The sequence below is a fragment of the Ornithorhynchus anatinus genome, chromosome 2 (genome assembly GCF_004115215.2).
Source record: "Ornithorhynchus anatinus isolate Pmale09 chromosome 2, mOrnAna1.pri.v4, whole genome shotgun sequence".
In the NCBI taxonomy this organism is placed as follows: Eukaryota; Metazoa; Chordata; class Mammalia; order Monotremata; family Ornithorhynchidae; genus Ornithorhynchus; species Ornithorhynchus anatinus.
The window spans coordinates 2,297,673-2,322,360 of NC_041729.1; the positions used below are offsets into that span (position 1 = coordinate 2,297,673).

At 51.6% G+C, this 24,688-nt stretch overlaps 1 protein-coding gene and 1 long non-coding RNA gene across 5 annotated transcripts in view; one reads left to right on the forward strand and one right to left on the reverse strand.

Moving 5' to 3' along the window:
• TBX5 (T-box transcription factor 5) overlaps window positions 1-21,596 on the reverse strand; it is a 59,113-nt gene extending 37,517 nt beyond the window's left edge. The window contains exons 1-6 of one of the 4 annotated variants that reach the window (XM_029058439.2): window positions 21,285-21,596; window positions 14,869-15,032; window positions 13,378-13,472; window positions 10,122-10,241; window positions 8,851-8,998; window positions 372-524 (exon numbers count right to left, since the gene is read on the reverse strand). In XM_029058439.2, the coding sequence (XP_028914272.1) occupies window positions 372-524; window positions 8,851-8,998; window positions 10,122-10,241; window positions 13,378-13,472; window positions 14,869-15,015 (663 nt within the window). In that variant the 5' untranslated portion in view covers window positions 15,016-15,032; window positions 21,285-21,596. Of the gene's footprint in view, window positions 1-371; window positions 525-8,850; window positions 8,999-10,121; window positions 10,242-13,377; window positions 13,473-14,868; window positions 15,033-17,183; window positions 17,376-18,081; window positions 18,308-18,568; window positions 18,732-21,284 lie in introns of those variants that run through there. The other 3 variants (XM_029058437.2, XM_029058436.2, XM_029058440.1) reach the window with 3 other exon arrangements.
• A 659-nt stretch (window positions 21,597-22,255) lies between these two features.
• Window positions 22,256-24,367, forward strand: LOC114809183. Its single transcript, XR_003756953.1, has 2 exons — window positions 22,256-22,544; window positions 23,384-24,367. It is a non-coding gene; the product is annotated as an uncharacterized LOC114809183 (long non-coding RNA).
• Window positions 24,368-24,688: the final 321 nt, after the last annotated feature.

A 24,688-nucleotide genomic window follows, 5' to 3' on the forward strand; every position in this document is an offset into this window, starting at 1 on the left:
GACCGTTTAAGGTGTGCAAATTTGTGTTTTGTGTAGATGGGAGTGTGTGTTTGTTCTAGGTGAGAATGGATGTGGAGTTCAGGGTATGCGAATTTGTGGGTGGGTGGGTGAGTTTGCTGTAGGTGTGAATGGATGTGGGTGTTCAGGCCGTGAAGAATTTGTTTTTTGTGTATCTGTGTGTGTTGGTTCTATGTGTGTAGGGATTTGGGTGTTTAGGCTGGGCGAATTTGTGTTTCGTGTACCTGTGCGTGTTTGTTCTTGGCGGGTTTTCTGTGGGAGTGTGGGTTCTCTGTTGCCGAGCACATGTAAATTCCCGCTCCTACATCCCCGCATGAAAGGATCCCCCTTATTAAATTAACTGCTCTTTTTACCTTGTGGTTCTGATAGGATGTCACAGCGATAAAAGCCGTCTCGGGGAAGACGTGGGTACAGAAGGCCGTGTTTTTCGAGCCGAATCCGTTATTCTCGTCGGCTTTCACGATGTGGAGCCGAGGTTGATATTTGTGCATGGAATTCAGTATAATCTTTAAAAAAAAAAGATATATAGAAATCAGTACCGGGACTCGCTAGAGTGATTTGGACACAGAAAAGTCCATAAAACATTTAGCAACTTCGCGATTCTCCAAAATACAGTTTAGATGATTGCGTGCGCAATGAAAGGGATTTCACGTCAAAAAAAAAAGCGGGGGGGGGGCGGTGGAGGGAGAAAAAAACTAAGAAAAGAGAAGAAAAATGGAAAAATCATACGCTGGAAAGGAGCACAAGAGAGTGAGTAATTTCCATCAGAAATACCAAAGGGAATATTAAAGGAATCTCTGCAAAGCACGACAGTAAATCAGGATTCTTAATAAAGGCTTCTTAATAAATTAAATCCTGCTTGCGGGGCCTTCAATTACGGAGCGAGGCTTATTTGTTTAGGGAGGAAAGCTGACCTCAGGAAAACCTGGATGGGAAAAGCGGAGCCCAACAAGCGGGAATAGAAATATTCCCTCGTCGGATTGCAGCGAGGGAGAGGACTACCTGGGCCTGCACTCCCACTTCTCGGTTTTCTCTGCCATTCGGGGGTCTGGGGGAGGGGAGGAAAGGAGGGGGCCACTTTTCTGTGCCTCAGTTTCCCCTTCTCCAACTCTCCCAGCTCCAGTGCTCTGAGACCCAATTCTCGGTCGCCCCCGGAGGAGGTGGGAGAGGGAAGACGAAGGAAAGGAAATCGTGTGTGTGTTGGGGTGAGATCCCTTTAGCTGTGATTGCGAGCTCTCCCCTTCTCCGGGTCCCCCCCTCCCCCCCTCGGGCTTCGGCCGCTTCCCAGCGTCCTGAATGGCTCAAGTCCGCCAGATCAAACACGAACGGACAGTCTGAAAGGCCGGCAGCGACCAGGGTTCTGGCTGATGATGATGATGATTCGTGATGGTGGGGGGCGGGGGCCGCGGCGGAGCTGAACTTCTCAGACGAATTTGTTCCTAACAAAAGGGGGCCTTGGGGTGACCAGTCCTCTTAATTATGTTAATATTGCCACCGTTATTATTTCGAATCGCTCCCCATCCCCCCGCCCCATTACATGCCGGGCTAACTCGGGCTTCAACACGCCACGCACCGCTTGGAAAACGAATTTCCAAAGGAGATGGCGGCATCTTGGGTCTCTGATTCGGACGCGAACTGAAGAAATCTGGCCTAGGCGCCTAATGCGGTTGCGGATTATTCCACTAGCAGAAATCCCGCTCGGCCCGACCAGATCGCCCATAAACACAACCTAGAAAGGGCTATTTTCCCGAACCCATTCATTCATTCGATCGTATTTACTGAGCGCCGAGCACTGTACTAAGCGCTTGGGAGAGGACATTCCAACAATAAAAAGCCACATTCCCTGCCCACAACGAGTCTAGAGACGGCCCCTCCTCTCGCGTTGGGCCCGGGGGTCTAATTTCGAGAAAGCCCTCCGTCCTTCCCTCCGTCCCCCTTTTCGTCAACCCTCCCTTCCTCTCTCTGAGTCTCTGTAGTCTCTCTCTATCTCTGTATTCTCTCTCTCTGTAGTCTCTCTCTGTCCCTCTCTGTCTCTGACGTCTCTATGTCTCTATCTCTCTGATAGTCTCAGTCTCTGTCTCATTCTCTCTGTCTCTTCATCCCTCTCTGTCTCTCTGTCGCTCTTTGTCTCTGACCTCTCTCTGTCTCTGATTTTCTCAGGCTCTCTATCTCTGTCATTCCTCTCTCTCTTTCAGAGAAGCAGCGTGGCTCAGTGGAAAGAGCACGGGCTGGGGAGTCAGAGATCGTGGGTTCATATCCCGGCTCGGCCACTTGTCAGCTGTGTGACTTTGGGCAAGTCACTTCACTTCTCTGTGCCTCAGTTACCTCATCTGTAAAATGGGGATTAAGATTGTGGGCCCCACGTGGGACAACCTGATCACCTTGTATCCTCCCCACCGCTTAGAACAGTGCTTTGCACATAGTAAGTGCTTAACAAATGCCAACATTAATTCTGTCTCTGACTGTCTCTATCTCTCACTATCTCAGTCTCTTTCTGTCTGCATCATCCTCTATCTCTTTCTCTCTGTCTCTGTCTGTCATCCCTCTGTCTCTCTCTGTCTCTCACTGTCTCATCTCTATCTCAATTTCTCTATGTCTCTGTCTCAATCCCTGTCTCAATCCCTGTCTGTCATCCCTCTGTCTTTCTGTCTCTGACGGTCTCAGACTCTCTCAGTCTCTGACTGTCTCAATTTCTCTCTGTCTCAATCTCTGTCATCCTTCTGTCTCTCTCTGTCTCTGTCTCAATTTCTCCATGTCTCTCCGTCTCTCTCCGTCTCAGTCTCCGACTATTTATTTTGTTAATGAGGTGTACATCCCCTTGATTCTATTTATTGCTATTAAGTTGTCTTGTTTTTGTCCGCCTGTCTCCCCCGATTAGACTGTAAGCCCGTCAATGGGCAGGGACTGTATCTGTTGCCGAATTGTCCATTCCAAGCGCTTAGTACAGTGCTCTGCACATAGAAAGGGCTCAATAAATACTACTGAATGAATGAGTGAATGACTGTCTCAGTTTCTCTCTGTCTCTGACTGCCTCCGTCTGTCATCCCTGTCTCTCTCAGTCTCTGTCTCAATTTCTCTATGTCTCTGACTGTCAGTCTCTGTCTCAATTTCTCTCTGTCTCTGTCAGTCTCTCTCTGTCTCAGTCTCTCTCAGTCTCTGACTGTCTCAGTCTCTTGTCTGCCATCCCTCTGTCTCTCTCAGTCTCTGCCTCAATTTCTCTCTGTCTCTCTCAGTCTCTCTCTAACTCTGTCTCGGTTTTTCTCTGTTTCTGTCATCCCTCTCTGTCTCTGTCTGTCTCTCTCTCTCCTCCCGGCCCGCGCCAGGCCCAGCGCCGCGCTCCCTTCTGCCGGACTTAGCCAAATTGCCTTGACATCCTGGGTCGGGGGCGGAGAACGATCTAATGACTCGGACTTTCTTTAAGGCCTCCCTGTCCGTGGAGCTGGGGGCCGGGGGCGCCAGGGCCCGGGAGGAGGAGGAGGGAGAGGAGGGGGATTAGGGGACAGGGGAAAATAACCTCCAGCCTCTCCATACTCTCCTTTTCCGTTCTACAGTGCGCTCTCTCGACCGCTTAGCACGGTGCTCTGCACATGGTAACCGCTCAATAAGTACCACTGATTGATGGATTGATGATTGATTCCGGGGTCTCCGCGAGGGCGGATAGAGACCAGATACCCCCTAGCCTCAGGGGCAGTTTTCTTCCTCGTAAAACTTATCTCTGGGGGACGGGGGGCGGGGGGATGGGTAATAATGATAGTATTTGTTAAGCGCTATGTGTGAAGCACTGTTCTAAGAGCTGAGGAGGAGATACAAGGTGATCAAATTGTCCCAGGTGGGGCTCACAGTCTTTAATCCCCATTTTACAGATGAGGTAAATGAAGCACAGAGAAGTGAAGTGACTTGCCCAAAATCACACTGCTGACAAGTGGCGGAGCCGGGATTAGAACCCATGACCTGTGACTCCCAAGCCAGACCTCTGACTCCCGTGCTCTTTCCACTGTACCACGCTGCTTTGGGAATCCCGGCCTGCTGAAACTGGAGGCTCCTACACTTTCTCTCTGTCTCTCTCCCTCTCTCAATTACTTTCACTCTCTGTTTGTCTCTGTCTCATCCTCTCCCCTTCGGACCCCCTCGAGCCCACACAACCACATACGTCCACGCAAACGCACGCACAAGACTGGAACTTTTTCTTTCATTCGTATTTATTGAGGGTTTACTGTGTCTGGAAAATGGGGATTAACTGTGAGCCTCACGTGGGACAACCTGATTACCCTGTATCTCCCCCAGCGCTTAGAACAGTGCTCTGCACATAGTAAGCGCTTAACAAATGCCAACATTATGAGAAGCAGCGTGGCTCAGTGGAAAGAGCACGGGCTTGGGAGTCAGAGGTCATGGGTTCGAATCCCGGCTCGGCCGCTTGTCAGCCGTGTGACTATGGGCAAGTCACTTCACTTCTCTGTGCCTCAGTTACCTCATCTGTAAAAGGGGGATTAACTGTGAGCCTCACTTGGGACAAACTGATTACTCTGTATCCACCCCAGCGCTTAGAACAGTGCTCTGCACATAGCAAGCGCTTAACAAATACCAAAATTATTATTATTATTAAACGCTTGGAAAGTACAGTTCCGCAACCAGTGGAGATAATCCCTGCCCACAACGGGCTCACAGTCTAAAAGGGGGGAGACCGGCAACAAAACAAGTAAACAGACATTAATAGTATCAATATAAATAAATAGAACTATAGATATACGCACATCGTTAAGATAAATAAATTATAAAGAATTACACGAGTGCTGGGGGGTGGGGGGAAAGAGGGTAGAGCAAAGGGAGCGAGCCAGGGCGATGGGGAGGGGAAGGGGAGCAGAGGAAAAGGGGGGCTTAGGCTGGGAACGCCCTCCCTCCTCAAATCCGCCGGACAATGACTCTCTCCCACCTTCGAAGCCTTACTGAAGGCCCATCTCCTCCAAGAGGCCTTCCCAGACTAAGCCCCACTTTTCCCCATCTCCCACTCCCTTCCGCGTCGCCCTGACTCGCTCCCTTTGCTCTTCGCCCCTCTCCCCGCCCCACAGCACTTATGTATATATCTGTCATTTTATTTATATTGATGTCTGTTTATTTGTAATGATGTCTGCCCTCCCCGCCCCAAACTGTGAGCTCTCTTTGGGCAGGGTTTGTCACTCTTTATTGCTGTAGTGTACCTTCCCAAGTGCTTAGTAGAGTGCTCTGCACACAAAAAGCGCTCAATCAATTCGATTGAATTGAACAGCACTACAAATTACAATTCATAATGATAATAATGATGGTATTTGTTCAGCGCTTACTATGTGCCAAGCACTGTTCTAAGCGCTGAGAAACGAAAGACACCGCTGAGATATAAATCCAGGATCTCCTGTTTCCTAGATAGGCGCTTTAACCCGCTAATTCCATTCAATCGTATCGATTGAGCGCTTACTGTGGGCAGAGCACTGTACTAAGCGCTTGGGAGAGTACAATAGAACAGTGAAGAGACACAGTCCCTGCACGAGTACGAGGTGTCTCTCTCTCAAACACACACACACACACTTCAGCCCATCCGAAGAGACTCCAATACGTTACTACTCACAAACACACTCACACCCTTTCACCACTAGCTGATACATACTCTGTCTCTGTCTCGCCCTTATACCCACAAAAGTCCCTTCCCTTGGCGGAGAAGGAAGTTTTCAAAAGTGGGGGGCCGGCTTAGACGCCCCGAGGAGGACCTCCTGGGAGAGGAGAGCCCGTTGTTGGGCAGGGATTGTCTCTGTTGCCTAATTATACATTCCAAGCGCCCAGTACAGTGCTCTGCACATAGTAAGCGCTCAATAAATACGATTGAATGAATGCGTGAAGGAGGGCAAAAGCCCTCAGCGGGAGTCTGGGAGAAGCGGGAAGGAGAGGGGAGAAAGTGATGCAGCCCTGTGGGAGAGATGCAAATCCCACAGGAGATTCTCTCCCCCTGGGAAGTTTTCCGCTTCTGCCCAGTTGTAATTCCCTTATAAATGCAGATTTTTCAAGGGGGAGAGGAAGGGAAGACTGGGGAGAAGGGGGCGTCGCCTGGCTGCTTTAAAAGGATTTTATATTTTAGATCTTAGTACAGTGCGTTCATTCGAGGGTATTTATTCATTCATTCATTCAATCGTAATTATTGAGCGCTTACTGTGTGCAGAGCACTGTACTAAGCGCTTGGAAAGTACAATACGGCAACAGATAGAGACAATCCCTACCCAACGACGGGCTCACGGTCTAGAAGGGGGAGACAGACAACAAAACAAAACAAGTAGACAGGCATCAGTAGCATCAAAATAGATCAATAGAATTATAGATATATACGCATCATTAAGAAAATAGAATAATAAATATGTACAAATATACACAGGTGCCGTGGGGCGGGGAAGGGGTAGAGCAGAGGGAAGGAGTCGGGGCGATGAGGAGGGGAGGAGGAGCAGAGGAAAAGGGAGGCTTAGTCTGGGAAGGCCTCCTGGAGGAGGTGAGCTCTCAGCACGGGCTTCGAAGGGGGGAAGAGAGCTAGTTTGGCGGATGTGAGGAGGGAGGGCATTCCAGGCCAGAGGTAGGACCCACGTCCTTCCAGTAAAAAACCAGAGATTTTTACTGAGTGCTTATTGTGTGCGGAGCACTATACTAAGCGCTTGGGAGAGTAGTATAATTCAACAATAAACAGAAGTATTCCCTGCCCACAATGAGTTTACTACAGTGTAGTAGCAATAATAATAATCCAGCACTTAAAACAGTGCTTGGCACATAGTAAGCGATTAACAAATACCATTATTAGTAGAGATACTTGTTACATGCCAAGCACTGTTCTAAGTGCTGGGATAGATACAAGTCAATCAAGATGGACACAGTCCCTATCCCACATAGGGCTCACATTCTTAATCCCCACTTTACAGATGAGAGAACGGAGGTCCAGAGAAGTGAAGTGACTTGCCCAAGGTCACACAGCAGACAAGTGGCAGAGTAGGGATTAGAACCCACAACCTTATGACTCCCAGGCTGAGGCTCCATTCACTCAGTCGTATTTATTGAGCATTTACTGTGTGCAGAGCACTGTATTAAGCGCTTGGAAAGTACAGTTCAGCAACAAATAGAGACGATCCCTACCCAACAGTTCACTAAGCCATGCTGCTTTTCCAATTTATTAGTAAGCGCCTAACCAATTCCCAAACTATTATTAATTAGTATTAATCCTCCCTCCTGACACCATCAGACCACTTCCTTGCAGAGTGGCCTAATGAAAGAGTCCCAACCTGGGAGTCAGAAGGACCTCGGTTCTAATCCCAGCTCTGCCACTTGTCTGTTGTATGCCCTTGGATAAATCACTTTACTTTTCTGGGTCTCAGTTTCCTCATCTGTAAAATGGGGGTTAAATCCTACTCCCTGCTACTTAGACTGTGAGCCCCATGGGGAATAGAGACTGTGTCTGACCTGCTTATCTTGTAGCTGCCCCAGCGCTTAGAAGAGTGCTTAGAAAATATTCGTAAACGCTTACCAAATTGTATTATCATTTTTATTATCACCATTGTTATTATGAACTCTCTCCCTTCTGAATCTGAGAAATCCAGATCACTTAAGGGAGAACCTTCCCCTGCCACCGCTCAGCGATGTATCCTGGTTTAGTGGATACAGCCCGGGTCTGGGAGTCAGAAGGTCATGTGTTCTAATCCCTACTCCGTCACTTGTCTGCTGTGTGACCTTGGGCAAGTCACTTCACTTCTCTGCTCCTCAGTTACCTCAACTGTAAAATGGGGATAGACTGTGAGCCCCATGGGGGGACAGGGATTATGTCCAACCCGATCACCTTGTACCTACCCTGACGCTTAGAACAGTGTCTGGCACATAGTAAGCACTTCACAAATACTATTATCATTATCATTATCATTATTATTAACTGGTTCCTCTGCGGTCGCTCTGGTCTTCCCAAACTGCTTCATTCTTAAACCAGGAACGTTTGGATGGAGCCAGGGAAGTCTCACCGAGATCTACCTCCCAAGGAAGCCGCTCTTAGTAACACGGTGCCGGGCTGGAGTTGGGGGAGGTGTCGGGGGTGGTCAGGCCCTGGGATGGAAGGTCTTACACAACGCTTCGAGTTTACGAAAGGGCAGAGAGAGAAAAAGAGATTGTGAAAGAGAGGACGAAGATGGAGGAGGCGGGAGAAGAGAAGAAGAGTGAGGATGGACAAATAGGAGGGGGAGGAGGAAAATGAGGATGGATAAGAAGGAGGAAGAGGAGAAGGAAGAAGGATAATAACAATCATGCCACTTGTTAAGCGCTTACTATGTGCAGACCCTGTACTAAGCGCTGGGTGAATGAATGAATGGATGATGGATGGAGACAATTACAACCACCAACTCCCCAAAGCTTACTGAAGGCCAATCTCCTCCAAGAGTCCTTCCTTAAGCACTTCCTTTCCTCTTCTTCCACTCCCTTCTGCGTCCTGATTTGCTCGTTCTGTTCATCCCCCCTCCCAGCCCCACACCACATGTCCATATCTGTCATTTATTTATTTCCATTGATGCCTGCCTCCCCTCCTCTAGACTGTAAATTTGTTGTGGGCAGGGAATGTGTCTGTTTATTTTTCTAGTGTACTCTTCCAAACGCTTAGTGCAGTGCTTAGTGCATACAGTAAGCGCTCAATAAATACGATCGAATGAAGGGGGAGGAGGTGGAAAGGGGAAAGGAGGAAAAGGAGGAGAGGAGGATGGATGGATAAGGAGAGATGGAGGAAGAGGAGGAGAGGATGGATGGGTAAAGAGGGGAGGGAACGAAGGGCTCCGGCTACGCGCCTTGGCTACTCACATGGCCGAAGGGGTCCAGGTGGTTATTGGTCAACTTCAGTTTCTGGAAGGAGACGAGTTGCCGCATCCAGTGCGCACCGGTGGCCGGGGAATCGGGGTGGACGTATAAGCGTCCTGGCATGGCGGGCTCCGCTTTGCCCGTCACCGACCTGGACCCGAGGGAAGGGGAAACAAACGCTCGCTGACTCCTAGCTGCGGAATCCGAGCCTAAAGTGACCCCAAGCCCAGCTCCAGACCTGCCCAGGCCCAGCCCCAAGCCCGACTCTGCCCCAGCCCAGGCCAGACCAGCTTTCCCCTCAGTTCAGCCCAGCCCCTGCCCCTGCCCACCCCCAGCTCAGCCTTTGCCCAGCCCCTGCCAGACGCAGGGCAGGTGCAGGGGCGTCTCTCAGGTCTGCCCTGTCCCCACTCGGAAGCGGATCTATCTTTCCAAATGACCGTCATTTTCACTCAGTGTTTCGTCCCCAGGCCTGGAACTTCCCCGGAACCAGGACAGAGGGGTGGAGCCCTACAAAGAGTTTTGCTTCCAGACCTCTCCCTCCTCCGATCTCCATGCCCCTCTGTCCTCCTCTCTCCCCCTTTCTTCCCCCCACCCACCTTTCTCCCTCTTCTCCCTCCCCCTCCTCTCTTCCTCTTTCTTCCCCCTCTCCTCTTCTCCTTCCCCATCTCTTCCTGCCTCTCCCTCCTGTTTCCCCCTCTCCCCCTCTCCCTCCCTCTCTCCCTTCTTTCTCCCTTCTCTCCCTCTTCTTTCCCGCCTCCCCCTTCTTTCCCCCTCTCCCTCTTTCTCCCCCTCTTCTCTTTTCTCCCTTCTCTTCCACTTCTCCCTCTCTCCCTCTTTCTTCCCTCCGCTCCCTTTCTCTGTCCCCATCTCTTCCTCCCTCTCTCCCTCCTCTCTCCCCTTTATTCCTCCTTTTCCCCCGCTCCTCTCTCACCCTCTTCTATCTTCTTCCTCCTTCCCTCCCTCCCCCCTCCCTCCTCTCTCTTCCTCTTCTCCCTCCTCTCTCCTCCTCCCTTTCCCCTCTTCTCTCTCCCGCCTCCCCCTCTCTTTCCTCTTTCTCCCTCCTCTGCCTCTCAGCCCTTCCAGGTCTCTTTCCCTTTCCTCTGGTGCACCCGGGCGATCCGGAAATTCAGCTCAAAAACAGATCCCAAGCAGGTAGTGGATAAACATTCTAAAAAGGCTCATTCTTCAAGGAGACCTCGATCCTGCGTCCTCCTCCCCCCCCCCCCCTTCTCTCCCCACATCTTTCAGGGGTTGGGGAAGGGGCGGGGAAGTACCACTTGTTGTCCGCAAATTTGTATCTGTGGTCGTCCGCTGGTACGATATCCATCAACAGTATGTACTTAGTTTTGGGGTTAAGCCCGGTAACCTTCACTTTATAGCTGGGAAACATTCGCCTACAGAGAAGAGGGGAGGTGGGGGGGGATGGGAGGAGGGGGGAGAGAAGAAAACGAGAATGAAGAAGAAAGGAAGCGAGAACAAGATTAGGAGAAACTCCTCGCTGGGGGAGAATATTGAGAATATTGAGGCTGGGTGGGAGGGGATTTGGGGGGAACTGCTCCTCGCCCCCGCCCCAAGTCTGCGTTTATCGTTATTGCGGAGGAAGGAGGAGACGGGTTATATTCCTCCAAGGAAATTAGAAACAATGTTTTGACCCGAAAAAAAATTTTCCCTTTAGGAAAAAAAAAAAAAGAACTTCTAAATTTAGGTCCCAAACGTAAATCTATAAGGAGACGGGAGGAAGGGCCATTTCTTCCCAGCTGACCCAACTCCCGTTTTGTCGCGGTTGGGCCTGGGAAGGGGGTGGGGAGTAGGACCCTAAAATCACGTGAACAAAATCACAGGGACACCCCCCACCCCCGACATCCCCTCCCCTCGCAACCTCCCTGGTGATACTCATGCTCGCGCCCGTAGGTTGTACGAGAGAGGGATTAAAAGATTCATTTCAACAGCATTAGGATATCCAACCATTTTGCCCTCTCTTGCTGAAATACACATTTCCCTCGCCGTGACCCGCCCCATACCCCGCCATTTTGCTTCTGTCCACCTGATTCCTTCTATACGAATCATTATAATCATCTACAAAATTTCCTGAACTCTCTCTTTCTCTCTCCTTCTCCCTCTTCCTCTCTTTTTCTCTCTCTCGCTCAAATTCTGGAGCCAAAGCCTAACCCCTCGACACCCTCCAAAAATAAGCAACCCTCAAGAGTGACCGAGGAAGTGTGAATCAGGAGATATTTTTCCTTGGAAGTCGATTCGGAATACTTAGGAGGGCCTAAGGGGGAGGGCCTAAATCTACAATACGCAAATGACCCGGATAACGGTGACTAAATAATCCGCTTTGGCCTCAAAAGTGTTAATATCCCCACCCGCCAAGCGGGGAAATGGCTGGATCGTTGAGAGCGGGGGGGAATTCGTGGCTTTCGTGTTGGGATCACCCGGATAATTCACGCGTGTGGATGACTCCACGGGCCACGCAATTTTAGAGAGCCGCCTCAGAGAGGCCAGCCTCTCAGGGGCCGAGTGAGGGGGAAGAAGCAGCACGGCCTAGTGGATAGAGCCCGGGCCTGGGGGTCAGAGGGTCATGGCTTCTAATCCACTTGTCTGCTGTATGACCCAGAGCAAGTCGCTTTACTTCTCTGGGCCTCAGTGACCCATCTGGAAAATGGGGAGAGAGACTGTGAGCCCCACATGGGACAAGGTCCAACCCGATTTGCTTGAATCCACCCCAGGGCCTAGTATAGTGCCTGGCACATAGTAGGCGCTTACCAAATACCATCATCATTATTATTATTAAAGGGAATGTCCTCTCCCTTTAAGACACTGCCGGAGCTGGGGGGTTACCGGAGGCCTCGAGCGTGTTTACACGGAGCTATCCGTCAACGGGTTCCTCACCCTTTGAGAGTGAACTCTCTGGGCGGCGCGGCTCGGAGCTGGCCAGCTTGCGGACTGACCGCAGGCCTTCCCGGCTGCCCCCCACCCCCGATCGCCCAGGGCGGACTCGGTTGGGGGTGGGGGGGACTCGGGATCCGTGTAAACAGACTCCCATCATCTATCACCACCGGCCTTCTCCGGCGTGGCCCGGACGGAGACGTTGTTTAATTTCAAATAATAATAAATGTCAACTCCTCCCCATTGAGTCCCCCGCCCCACTCCCCGCCCCCACCGGGACGTCCGACCGAACGCCACCCGGGGACCGACCGTCGGCTCCGGGCCCAAGAGAAAGCCGAGGAGAAAGTGCGGGCCCACACGCACACACACACACACATCCAGAGAGGCACAAACATTAACTTCTCTGTGCCTCAGTTACTTCAACTGTAAAAATGGAGATTAAGACTGTGAGCCCCACGTGCTTTGCACATAGTAAGCGCTTAACAGATACCATTATTATTCTATTTACAGACCCATGCACGCGCATGCACGAAAGCCGGCACATAAAGGTACATTTAGGCACATACAGGAGCGCACATAGACCCAGGCACACGCACGTTGTCCCATACGTTCCACAATCACATATACACACATGCAGACTCATGGACGCAAACGCAACTACACAAGCGCACATGTACTCGCACGCGCCTGTACACGCACTCAGACATATACAGACGAATATGCTTACACATACTACATGCAGGCACCCAGTCACGCACCCGTAGATGAATACATACACACATACACATACACGCCTACAGTCTCCTGCATACACACGCGCGCACACACATTCTCGTGCACACACACACACACACACAGAGTTCGTCCTCACATTTCGATCTCAGGCCCCGGCGGGCTTTGAACAGGGACACGGGAGAGTGTATATTTGTGTGACCCGCCGTGTTTATCTGTGTCTGTATATACAGGCCGGCAGAGCCCGGTCTAAGTTTCAAAGCCCCCCGGCTGCTTCCTATAAACAATGGAAGAGGTAGCGACTACATTCAACAATTCAGGATTTGGCAAACGGGCGGGATCCTGGCGGGCATCCAGGGAAATCGAAAGCGGGAGGACTTGACGACATGAAAGGCCTGAAACAGTCTCTCTCTCGGAATATTTGTCTCGGAATCCGCCTCTCTGTTTCTCTGCATCTCTCCATTTTTCTCTGAGTCGGTTTCTCTGTTCCTCTCTTTCGTTCACACGCAATCACACACACACGGTCCGGGTCCATTTGTATCTCAATCGATAGTATTTATTGAGCGTTTACCATGTACAGGGCACTGTAATTAGCGCTTGGGGGAGGACAACATAACAATATAACAGACACACTATCCTGTCCCCAACGAGGTGACAGTTAAGAAGGGGGGGACGACAGACATGAATAGAAATAAATAAATTATGGATATGGACATAAGGACTGTGTAAAGACGAGTCGAGTGAAGCAGGGGGAGTGGAGAAAGAACAAAGAAATTTGTAACTGACTGTGATCAATTAATTATCTCCTCTATTGTTTAAACACGCACACACACACACACACACACACACATGGTAAGGGTTCATCTCCGTTCCCCCGCCCTCCCATCTTGAAGAGGTAAAGATTCTTACCTTCCAGCTTTCGTTATGATCATCTCCGTTCCCACCTCGTGAAATTTCAGCCACAGTTCCCGCTCGTGTAAGAACACTTTGATTCCCTCCATGCCCTGAAAGACCCGTCCAGCAATCAGCCAGGAATACCACCTCCCGACCCGGCCCCTTCACCCGGATCTTCCCGGATCCCGGGGAGTTCCACTTCTTGTTACTCCCGGGGCTCCGGAGCGATGGCTAGCAAGGCCCAAGGCCCGTCCCGGCATCCTGAGACCTCTCGGTAGCTCCCGGCCGTGGAGGAGGAGGCCTGGGGGTCCCCTCCAATACCGGGGTACGGAGAAGAAAGGGGTGACCGGGAGCACTTGTGGAGGGCCCAGAGGAAAGGAGTTTGGCCGGAGAAGAGAAGCACCCGAATTTCTCCGCATTTCCAAGGAGATGTAAAAAAAAAACAAAAAACAGCGGAACATTCTTGTTGGAGACGAAAGGACTGGTCGTTTATCTAGGCCGGTGTGTGCATGCGAGCGCTCCAGTGTGTGTTGTTTAGATGCACGGATGCCGAGGTCAAATAGGTGCGTCCACCCGCTGGGATGCAGAGCCGGGGAACCGGGTGTCCGCATCCCGCGCGGGGATTTCAACTTGAGAAACTGTGGTGGCAAAATGCGAGACTCCTTCCTTGCCTAGTAGAAATGGACGAGGACACGAGAGGAGAGTATGTGTGTGTGTGTGTGTGTGTGTGTGTGTGTGTGTGTGCGCGCGTGCGGGCGTTTTGGGTGGGGAGTTGGGATTGTAAACCTTTGTGCAGACGATCCAAAAACACTGTGTCGCATGTAAAAGTTGCCATCTCGGGCCGCGGAGCGCCGGCTGAACTGTGTCCCCGGCTCAGGCGCTAGGATGAGGTCTCCATGGAGAAGGGCCAGCTAATCCCTCGCCCCTTGGGCAGATCTATGACCGCCCGCGGGGTCCTGGGTGGTAGATCCCGGGCTGGGGGAGAAGGGTGGAGGGGGAGAAATCAACGGAGAAGTAAAACTGTCCTAAAGGAGAGACGGGACTTCCCGGAAATGGAATCGGGCTCTCTATTCTGGAAGAGAAATGCCACCTCTCCGCAGGTCTGGGGGCGATGCGCCCCCGGAACGCTTCGTGGTTGGAAGAGCAGAATCGCTCACCCTTGGGGCTTGAGCTGCGGCCCGATTTTACCTTCCTACGGAAGCGGAGAGCATCGACGGAATTGGGGATAGATGGAGACCCGGTCTTCGCGGTTGGGGTCGGAAGAAGAACGGAGGGCGCAGACCCTGAAGTGTCTTAAGACCGGGCTGTGAGCCTCAGGGCCTCCCAAGACGTACACACACCCCCATACACACCTCGCACCCCTTCCCCATCGCCCCTAGAGAGTTCAGGTCGGTCCCTTCGGAGCGCCTGGGTGAGGGTTCTCCTGGCCAAAATTAGGGTGCCCCCAGGGAGGGGGGAATCTGTCCTTTCGATGAGGGGACGGGGGAGATGGAGAGGGAGTGTTACCTGCTGGGTGAAGGCCGCCTGAGGCGACCCGGGGGACTTGCCGCTAGTCCCGAGAGGGTTTTCGGCCTTGGCTTCGGACGCCAGCTCCTTAACGTCCGGGTCTAGCGGAGTGTGAGAGACGTCAAAGCCGTCTTCGGCATCGGCCATGGTCGCTGGGTGCTCCGCTGAGGGCAGGGGCGCAGGGAGAGACAGACAGAGAGAGAGAGACGGTCAGAGACAGGTTGGAAGAGAAGAGCCCGGAGAAGAGTCGGGGTGGGGAGAGAGGGGGCCCGGTTGAGGCCGGACAGGCTCTCTGGCTGATCCCCGGGCGTTTTTAATTGTGTTTGAGTTTTTAATTGTGATTAAGGCTCCGCGCTATCCCTTGCGAAATTAAGAGCGTCAGACGGAAAGGACAGGCGAGCCACCTATCTCAAGCGGCCTCCGCACCGTGATAAGCGAGCTGCTCGTCAAATTTGTCTGGACCTTCTGGAAGGGCCAATAAAGATAAGATTTCGGTATTTTTGGAAGCTTGGGGGGAGGAGCCCAAAGGCCAGCGCGCATTGAACTTTCTCTCTTTCTTCCTTCCTTTCTCACTCTCTATATCTCTTCCCCCCACCCCTTTTCCTCCTCGCAGCGCCGGTTGTCCCTCTTCTTTCTCTCTGTCTGTCTCTCTCTTTCTCTCTCCCCACGCAGGCCGTCTCCGTTTATAAAACACAAAACCCGAATAACCCGCCTCTTGCAAAAATAAACACTTGGGGACCCCCTTCACTCCTTCCTCTTCTCTCCCCGTCCCCTGCCCCGGTTTCCGAAGAGGAAATCCAGACCCCGGAATCGATCAATCGTATTTATCGAGCGTTGATGTTGTGCAGAGCACTGTACTAAGCGCTTGAAGCCACGTGAAACGCTTTATGTACCACTCGGCGCCGAAAAGTTCGGGGCTTTTGGAAAGAGCCCAAGGAAAGGGACCGGCCCTTCTCTGCTCGGACACAGACCAGCCTCGCTCTTCTCTGAGTGCAGGTAGCGCGGAAATCAGCGCGCCGTCCTAATTTCGGGATCGAAATGAACCGCATCGATTTTCCGAGCTACATTCGTCGAAAGGAATGTCGTCGGCGTACACAGACAAGTAAGGGCCACAGAGGAGTAAGGAGGAGCGCACACAACACAGCAAATACTATGCGTGATGGCAAACTGGATCTATTACTCGCGCACATACGCGCACACACACGTTCAAACCACTGTCTCTCTCAGGTCAATTCACATCAGTGTTTTGTGTGGATTGTGTGAGAGCGTGTGTATTTGTGTGTGTGCATCTGACCTGCTCCTATTACCCAGCTCGGCCAAAGGAGAAATATAAACGTGCATTTGTGTGTGTGTATTAATGATGTGTATATATCTATAATTCTATTTATCTATTTTGATGCTACTGATGCCTGTCTACTTGCTTTGTTTTGTTGTCTAGACTGTGAGTCCGTTGCTGGGTAGCGATTGTCTCTATCTGTTGCCGAACTATACTTTCCAAGAGCTTAGTACAGTGTTCTGCGCAGAGTAAGCGCTCAATAAATACGACTGAATGAATGAATGTGTGTGTATCTAACCTGCTCCTGTTACCCAGCCCTACCAAAGGAGAAATATGAAAAATACAAGCCTTTCTACTGCCGGGTTTAGAAAACAGTTGGCGGCAGGAATTAAAGGCGCGGATTCCTGTCGATCCGAACTCAAGTCGATTCCAACCCAGCGACCGTTCTCGCCGGAGAGAATTGAAGTCAGACCGGCGGGGCAGGGAAAGGGGCGTGGAGGAGGAGAAAGAAGTTGAAAACTCAGGCAAGAAGGACGTGTTTGCGTTTGCCGCGATGGGATTTTCCTCCCTGATGCGCCGCGGGAATCCCAGCCGGGCGTGCCGAGCCTCCAATCTTTACTTCTCTCTGGCTACAGATGCGACCGAATCTCCGGCACTAAGTCCACCGTTACCCCCAAACTACAGAATAAAGGCTTTGTCTCCCTGAGAGGAAATGGCGCTAACAACTGGGGTGCTAATGATGCTAATAACGATTATACTAACGACCGTCAGACCCCCTCGCCACCGATGCTAATAGCAATGTTAGGAATGAGATTAAAAATAAGGACAAGATAGCCAGAAGACGCTCCTCTCCCTCCATCGTCTTTTTCATCTTCTAAACCCAGAAGCTTCTCCTCCCCTCGAGCCTACCCAAAAACACATACATGCACCCCGATACACATGATAACACACAGAGAGATACACCCCAGAACGCGCATAGGTAGACACACAAGCTCACAGACGAACGAGATTTTAAGGAAAGAAAGAGTAGCCCAAGTACCGGTTGTTTAGAGGAGACCGCGGAGGCTCGGATCAGGGTTCGGATACCCTATTTCTCCACCTTCCCCAGCCTCTTCTGGGGTCTCAGTTCTCTTTCTTTCCGGGTGCGGGGGAAGGCAGAGAGGCTGGATTCTGGTCTTAGAGTGACCCCCTCGCCCCTTCCCAGGAGTGTTGGGGGTGGGGGGTTGGAGAGACAGAGAGAGGCGGAGGGAGAGACAGAGACTCAGAAAGGCAGAGGGAAAGAGGGGGAAAGAGAGAGACAAAAAAGAAAGAGATAGAATCAGAGAGAGGGAGAGAGAAAGGGAGACAGAGAGGGAGAGGCACAGAGAGAGGGAGAGAAAGAAGGAAAGAGAGACAGCGAAAGATAGAAGGAGAGAGAGGAAAAGAGAGACAAAGACAAAAAGACAGAGAGAGAGGGAAAGAGAGTCAGAGAAAAAGAGACAGAGAGGGACAGAGGGAAACAGAGAGACAGAGAAAGACAGAGGGAGGGGCACAGAGAAAGGGAGGGAAAGAGAGAGATAGAAAGACAGTGGGAGAGACAGAGAGTGGCGGAGAGGGAAAGAAAGCGAATGTCAGAAAAAGGAGGGGGAGAGGGAGGGAGGGAGAGAGAGGGAGAGAGAGAGAGAAGACAGACCACCGGCGCAATGAAAACAAAGGAAATCCGAGGGCCGAGGCGGGCCTGTGAGAGAGGAAAAGGGCTAGCGGGACGGACAGCTACGGGCCCGGACCAGAGTTGGTCAGCCGGCTCCTGCCTGGGTGCATCATCATGTTTCGCGACGTGAGCGTGGGAAGCTGAATGCTCCGCCGAAAAGGCCCAAGAGGTCGAAGGGGCGACAGGAGGGGAAACCGAGGGGGATCCCCAGCCCCCCGCGCCCGCGTCCGGTACTTCGGCCACTCACGGGAAGAAATGCGACTTGACGGGTCCGGGCCTCCATCGGCGAGCTCCACACCAGCCTCTAGAGCTGGCCCAGCCCCCAACCCCCGAATCCGAGCCTCAAACCCGTATAACATCTCCCCAGAGCCGGGCAGCCCCTCTCCCCACTTCCGCGAACACCCCTGAACCGACCACGGATCAGGGGGACGTGAAGAGGGTGGGTTAACCGGAACCCCATCACCCCCACCCCATAGCGGGGTTCTAGCCCAGAGGAAACAGACGGAGCCCCGAAGGCCCGATTGTATCGGAGAAGAGAAGCACAAGACCCTCCCACCCCCCTCGCATTCCGACCCTGCTTGCTCTTCCCTCGGAAGGACCTGTACGGCCGATAGGAGAGCGATGTGTGTGTGTGTGTGTGTGTGTGTGTGTGTGTGTGTGTGTGTGTGTGTGTGTGTGTGTGTGTGTGTGTGTTTGGGTAGGGGGAGGCCGAGAAGGGGAGAGAGGCTGCTTACCTTGCCTGGTGAAATCCATGCATTCATTGCATCTCCTCAACAGAGATGTCGCGGGCGAGACAGGAGGGCTGGCATGTTCCCTTATTTAGTTATTTGTTTATTTTCTCAGACTACCAATTAACCCAAGCCTGAAAATTCACACCCGGAGATTCAGCGCAGCAACTCTCTCTCTCCTCCCTCCCTCCCCACAACAACCTCCCCGCCCCTCACCCTCCGTCCCTCCCTCCCTCCCTATCTGTCCTTCTGTCTCTCTCCAAACACTTCCAGGATGTCACGGAGACCAGGAAAGACCCTGACGACAAAATTCAGACCTTCGGGTCTTCCCTAGGCCCCTTGGATGGGGGAAGGTCTCGATCTTTTTTCCGTGTGTGTGTGTATGACTGGGTGAGTCTACACACTCGTCTCTCCTATTTCTCACTCCCCTTCCTCCCCTTTCCCGTTCTCCTTCTTTTTCCTGCTGCCTCTCTCTTTCCTCCTCTCTTCCTCTTTCTCTTCTCCCTCTCTCCCCTTCCCCTTCTGTCACACTTCCTCCCGCTCCCTTTCTCTTCCTCCCCCTTCTGTCACGCTTTCTCCTGCTCCTTTTCTCTTCCTCCCCTCCCCGTCTCTCTCCCCTTTCCCCTCTTTCTCCTGCTCCCTTCTCACTGTCAGTTCAGGCAGAGCGAGCTGCCGAGGGCTGTGACGTGGACAAAGCTGGGCCGCCTCTCCCCAGAGCCGAGGGCGCCTATCCAACCAGCACGGACTCCGCTTGAGACACACACTCTCCCCCTCGCTGCCGCCCTTTCCCTTCTCCTCCACCCCCAACTTTCACCGTACCCCCCCCATCCCCACCCCCAACTCACTCCTTTCCACCACCACCACCACCTCTTTCCCCGGACGAGTTTTCTGGCAGCCAAGAAAGAACGGGGCACAAAAGATCATCAGGCGGACTAGAGGCCCTTCCCTCCCCTTCCCCAACCCCCCGCCCCCGGCCTTCCTCTCCTCAATCCAGAGAGGCAGGGGTTAAAAGAAATCTAAGCAATGCCCCCATCCCCTCTAAACCCAAACCGCAGGATCTAACCTCTTTGTATTGTGCCCCGGGAACCTGTGGGTACGGCCCCAACCTGCCCAAATAGAACCCGAGTGGAGAAATTCGAATATACACACAACACATACATACACACACAACACACACACCACACACACACACGCACCCCCACACCCCTACCTTCCAAGGCGTGCGGAGGAGGGATTTAGAGTCCAAACCCCTGGATTCCATGTCCCCCCCGCCTCCGCTCCCACCCCCAGCACCCCCTTTTTTGAGCCCTCAGTCCATCTGAGAGAGATGTGAAGATGATTTTCAATCCACCGAAAAGATCAAAGATGCGAAAATAGCTCCCCCCCCCCCTCCCCCAGGCCAGCCGAGCGACTGGGCCCAGTGACTTCTCTCCAAGATACAATGTATACAAAACTCCGCGCCCAGCTATATTAAAATAATCAAACCGTCATTGTGGGCTGGAATTTGTTTTCATCTTGATTTCGCTTCTCTCCCTCGCCCTCGCTCGCTCTCTCGTTCGCTCTTTCTCTTTTGGAAATGTATTATTTTGAGGGTAAAGTTGAATAGGTCAGGAGAAGGGTAAACAGACGCCCCTGTCGCATTCTCCCGTCTGAAGAGAAACAGATTGGGGGATGTATTTTTGATAAGACCCGGAATAAATGTCAGGGCTCAGAGATCCGCGTCCCACACCCCTACTTCGACTTTTTTTATTCTTTTTCTGCTCTTTTCCTAACTTCTTTTCCCCCTTTCCGCCTCTCTTGTTCCCCCCTCTTTCCCCCCTCCCCGGGCACCCACCCCCTCCAGCCTCGACCCCTCACCTTCAGCTTCGAACCAACCCTCCAGAAACCCTTCGGGAAGAAGATGCGGGAGGGAGGTGGGGGTCTCTCTTGAGGAGGCGCCCACCGCCCCCGACCCTTCGGTGATATCCGAGAAATGACGAACCGAGGTTAAACGAAGTTGCCCAACTCCACCTTGTACCTCAAAGGCGAAGAGGAGCGGGCGAGGAAGAGAAGAGAGGACGGACTGAACCAGGTTTAGCTTTCCTTTTCTTTACGGGTTTCTTTTTATATAAAAAAAAAATTCTCCCTTTTGGGATTGCCTTTTGCTGCTTTGAACAAAACCAATTTCTTTAGGTGGTAGAGACGAGAACAGCTTTCTAAAAGGAGAGCGAAGGGGAATTTTCAGACAGACTTTGGGCCCATCCAGAAAGTCAATAAGACCTTAACGTTGCCCTCTCCCCTTTCCCAAATTCTTTGAGATTTCGCGAGGTGCAAAAACAGAACACCAACAAACCCAACTGCGCGCAAGCAGGCAAGTCCGGAACAGCGGCGCATCCTAGCGGAGAGCGCTCGATCCCCGCTTCTTTGATGCCCCCCAATATTCCAACTCCGAAGGAGGGCACCGTCGCCCCGACTGGGCAAGAACCCAGAAAAAGAGGAAATATTCGCAAGTGCACTGTGGACTGCACTGTGGACCGGAAGGCTGGAAAGAATAATAATAAAACGCAGCGTGGAATTCTTTCTTCCCGGAGAGCGGGCCAAAATAAAGAAATGCACAATTAGTCTTAATGGAAAGGAGCATCAGAAAGAACCGTTTCCCAGAAACGCAAGAAGGAAAGCCCAAGTCCGAATCCCACGCCGGTCGGTTACGGGGGTGGGGGGAATAGCATCCCCAAGTACTTACCTTCAAAAATCGCCAGAAATCTTCCCGGGGCCTCCAGTGAAATGGGTGTGGGGAGTGGGTTGAGGGGGGGAGGGGAGGACGAGCCCCGCTCGGTGGGTTTCGCTGCTGCAGGGAAGCTTTTGGAACGAAACCAAGAAAGGTTCTCTGGACCAGCTTCTCGAGGGTCTCTAAAGGCGACCAGCCTCCCAGCTAGAAGTCGATTTGTGGTCTCGGACAAATTAAATATTACTGTTTATTACCAGCCATACCCCAATAAAAGAAAGAGAGAACAAGGCGATATCTGCTATCTCACCAGCCCCTGCACCTATAGCGCACGGAGACGTCACCAGTCACGCAACTGGCCCTTTGAGTCATAGAAGTCTCGAGCTGCAAGGATGCTTAATTGGAGTTTCTCCTCTCCCGGCAGCCCGGGACTGCGGAGGATGGGGGTTTGGGGGGGTGGGGGTGGGGGATGATGCATAAGGGAGGGGGCAGAAGAAGGGGGAGAGGGAGGGGAGGCGGTAAACAACAATAACAGGGTTCTGCCGAGAAATCTGCCGGCTCACTTCTGGTTTCCAAGGGAAGAGTCAGACAGACAGACAGACAGGCAGACCGAAATCTAGAAAGTGTCTGGAACCCGATCGTAGGGCAAGACCGGGTGGATGGGTGGATTTTTTTTTTTTTTTGAAGTTATTATTACGGGCAGGAAAACTTGTCAAATGAACTCTCAGACACCTCTCTCCCGGCTATAAATAGCCAATGATAACCTGGGCCCTTCGCAAAGAGGAGAGTCGGCCTGGGAAGCAATTATTAGGTCGCTGTTAAAAAAAATTGGGAAAGGGGGAAAGAGAAAAAGATAGTCACCCAGGAGACATTTTTTGGCCAAGACAAACCGAGCCTGCTAGTTTCCCTTTAGTTATCTCTCCAGCCCAAGAACTGGCTGGGAATGGAGAAGGGCGCGGGGGGTGGGGGTGGGGGTGGGGGGAGGGGGAAGGGAAGGGGAGAGTGAAGAATGGAGGGCTGTGGTCCGAGGGCCGAGAAACCCCTATACCAGACACATACACCGTGGAGTGAGTGGGCCGCCGAATTAGTATTGCATTTACTAAAGAATAATAGTCATATTGGGGGCTCAGAAAACCCGAAGCCTCAGTCTCCTCCACTCGGGCGAAAGGAAAAGAAAAGAGAAATTCGAGTTTTCCCGCAGCAGCCCGCCGGCACAGGGGAGGGAGGGAACGAGAGAGAAAGAAAGAGAGAGAGAGGCCTGGGCCGCTTCCAGGACCGGTAAGTCCGGCCGGCCCCACGCGCATCTCGCCCGGTTGGCTTTCGAGCAGAGCTCCTTCGCCCAGATCTGGGAAATATTCCCCGGCTCTCCCGATGTCCTTCCAGCCCGCAACGGATCGGTTTTGGTCACCCGAGGGCTTTCCTGCAGGTTAGAGCGAGCCCGGGCGGCTCAGACGGGAGGCTGAAGGAGCCGGGTCCCTCGGCGAGTGACCTCTCTGTCCCCCCAGGGGCTCATCCACTGAGCTCGGAACCCCAATCCGGGCGAGGGGAAGACGGTGGGCTCGGAGAGCTGGTCCATATTACTTCCCCATCCGGAGGAGGTTAGAACGCGGGTTTTTCATTTCGTTTACTTTCATTTTTTTTTTAAAAAAATCCTAACCATAATCAGAATACATTTTTCCACCTGGATGACCTCCGTTTCCCCTCCCGCTCTCTTGCTAGAGATTCGCTTTAAAGTCGATCGGATTGGAGCAAAACCCCAATTATCTCAAATTGCGGGAGAAGCGAGAAAGGGGCCCAGCCAAAGCCATAGCCCGTTGTTGCGACAGAGGCAGAACGTGTGGCTCTCGGTTCTGTAATACATTCCTGGCTTCTAGTTTTTTTCCTCTGTTGCTCTTTTGGTATTTCCAAGTTTGAGCCTTTTGCCGCTGAGCCGGTTTAGGAGGGAAGATTTTTTCCTCTCAAGTGGAATTATCACTGCTCTTATGATGATATTTATTATTATTACCGTTATTATTATTGCTACTTTTATCATTAATGACTGAGGGGGAATTTCTCCTCACTTTCTTCCTCCTTTTCCTTTTTTTTTTCTTTCTCTTTGGTCTGTATCTTTGGGAAAGCTTCGAATTCAGATCGAGTTTGGAAGATTTTTTTTCCTCCCATCAGAAATCCACCAACCGTCCTGGAGTTCCTGCCGCCATGCTCCATCCGAAACTTCAGAAACTCGAATGAAATCCCTTTCCCAAAGCACCGGATTCAGAACCAGAGGAGAGTGAGGAAAAGAGACAAACAGAGGGAGAGAGAAGCTAATGAGTTGAATTGGGTTATTAAACAATAGAATATAACATGTCTCCTTTCGGAAAGCGAATCTCGGTCATTCTCCCTTCTCCAGCGAAAGAAATCATTGTCGTTTCCTGCCCGGGTTTAATACCCTGACGGACTCTCGAGAGAAAGAGTCGGAGAAGCGTTTTCCGGCTTTCAGCTTATGCCGGGTCTCCCTTCCTTTTTCGCTTTCGCTCTTTCCGTGAAATGTTTCCCAAACAGTGCGATTTCTTCCGCCTGGGCGTTCAAATCGCCTGGGAATAAGCAAACGCTTCCCCTTTCTCCTTTTCTCTCGGTTTCTTTGTGTGTATGTGTTTGTGTGTATGTGTGTGTATGTCCCTTCTTGCCTGAAACCCTGATTTCGATGGTGTATGGCCTCTCACCTACCCTTTCTAGGACGGCGCCTGTCTCCGGCTAAGTCAGATTTACTTTCGTTAGAGAAGAGGGAAAAAAAAATCGACGGACTCACACTTTTCCGTTCGATGGCGCGCGTGTCCCTAGGAGATACTCCTCGTGTCTTTTATATCCCTTTCCTCCTTCGCTGGAACTGAACCTTGCTCAGTTTTTCCATGACAGCCTTATCTCCTTTCCCAGTGGTTTATAATTCGGCTTCTCTTTTTCTTCCCCTTTGAACTGAAACTTTTAGAAAGGGTTTACGCTTATGTGCGCATATGATCACACCCCCACACATATATATGTGTGCATATATGGATATATCTCTCTATATAATTATATATGGGGATCCCATTTTTAAAATCAACTCATTAAAAAATATATCAGAAGTTTGTAGTTGAGTTTTTTCTCCGGGAGCGGAACCTGGAAGGAATCAGCGAGAGCTACTAGATTGACTTGGAAATACTAAAAGAGCAACAGAGGAAAGGACAAGAACACATGAATAAGTTACAGACCCAAGAACGACGCTTTCTCAGCCTCGCACGTGGGGGTATAGCAACTCGGGTTGGGACGGCGTATTTTTTTAATATAGTACTACAAAACGCCGATTGACACAGACTTTGATGGCTATTGTGTCGATAATCTGCAAATTAAACCCCCCTAATAGCCTGCCCAGGCATGACAAACAAAGCCAGGGAAACCACGTAGAT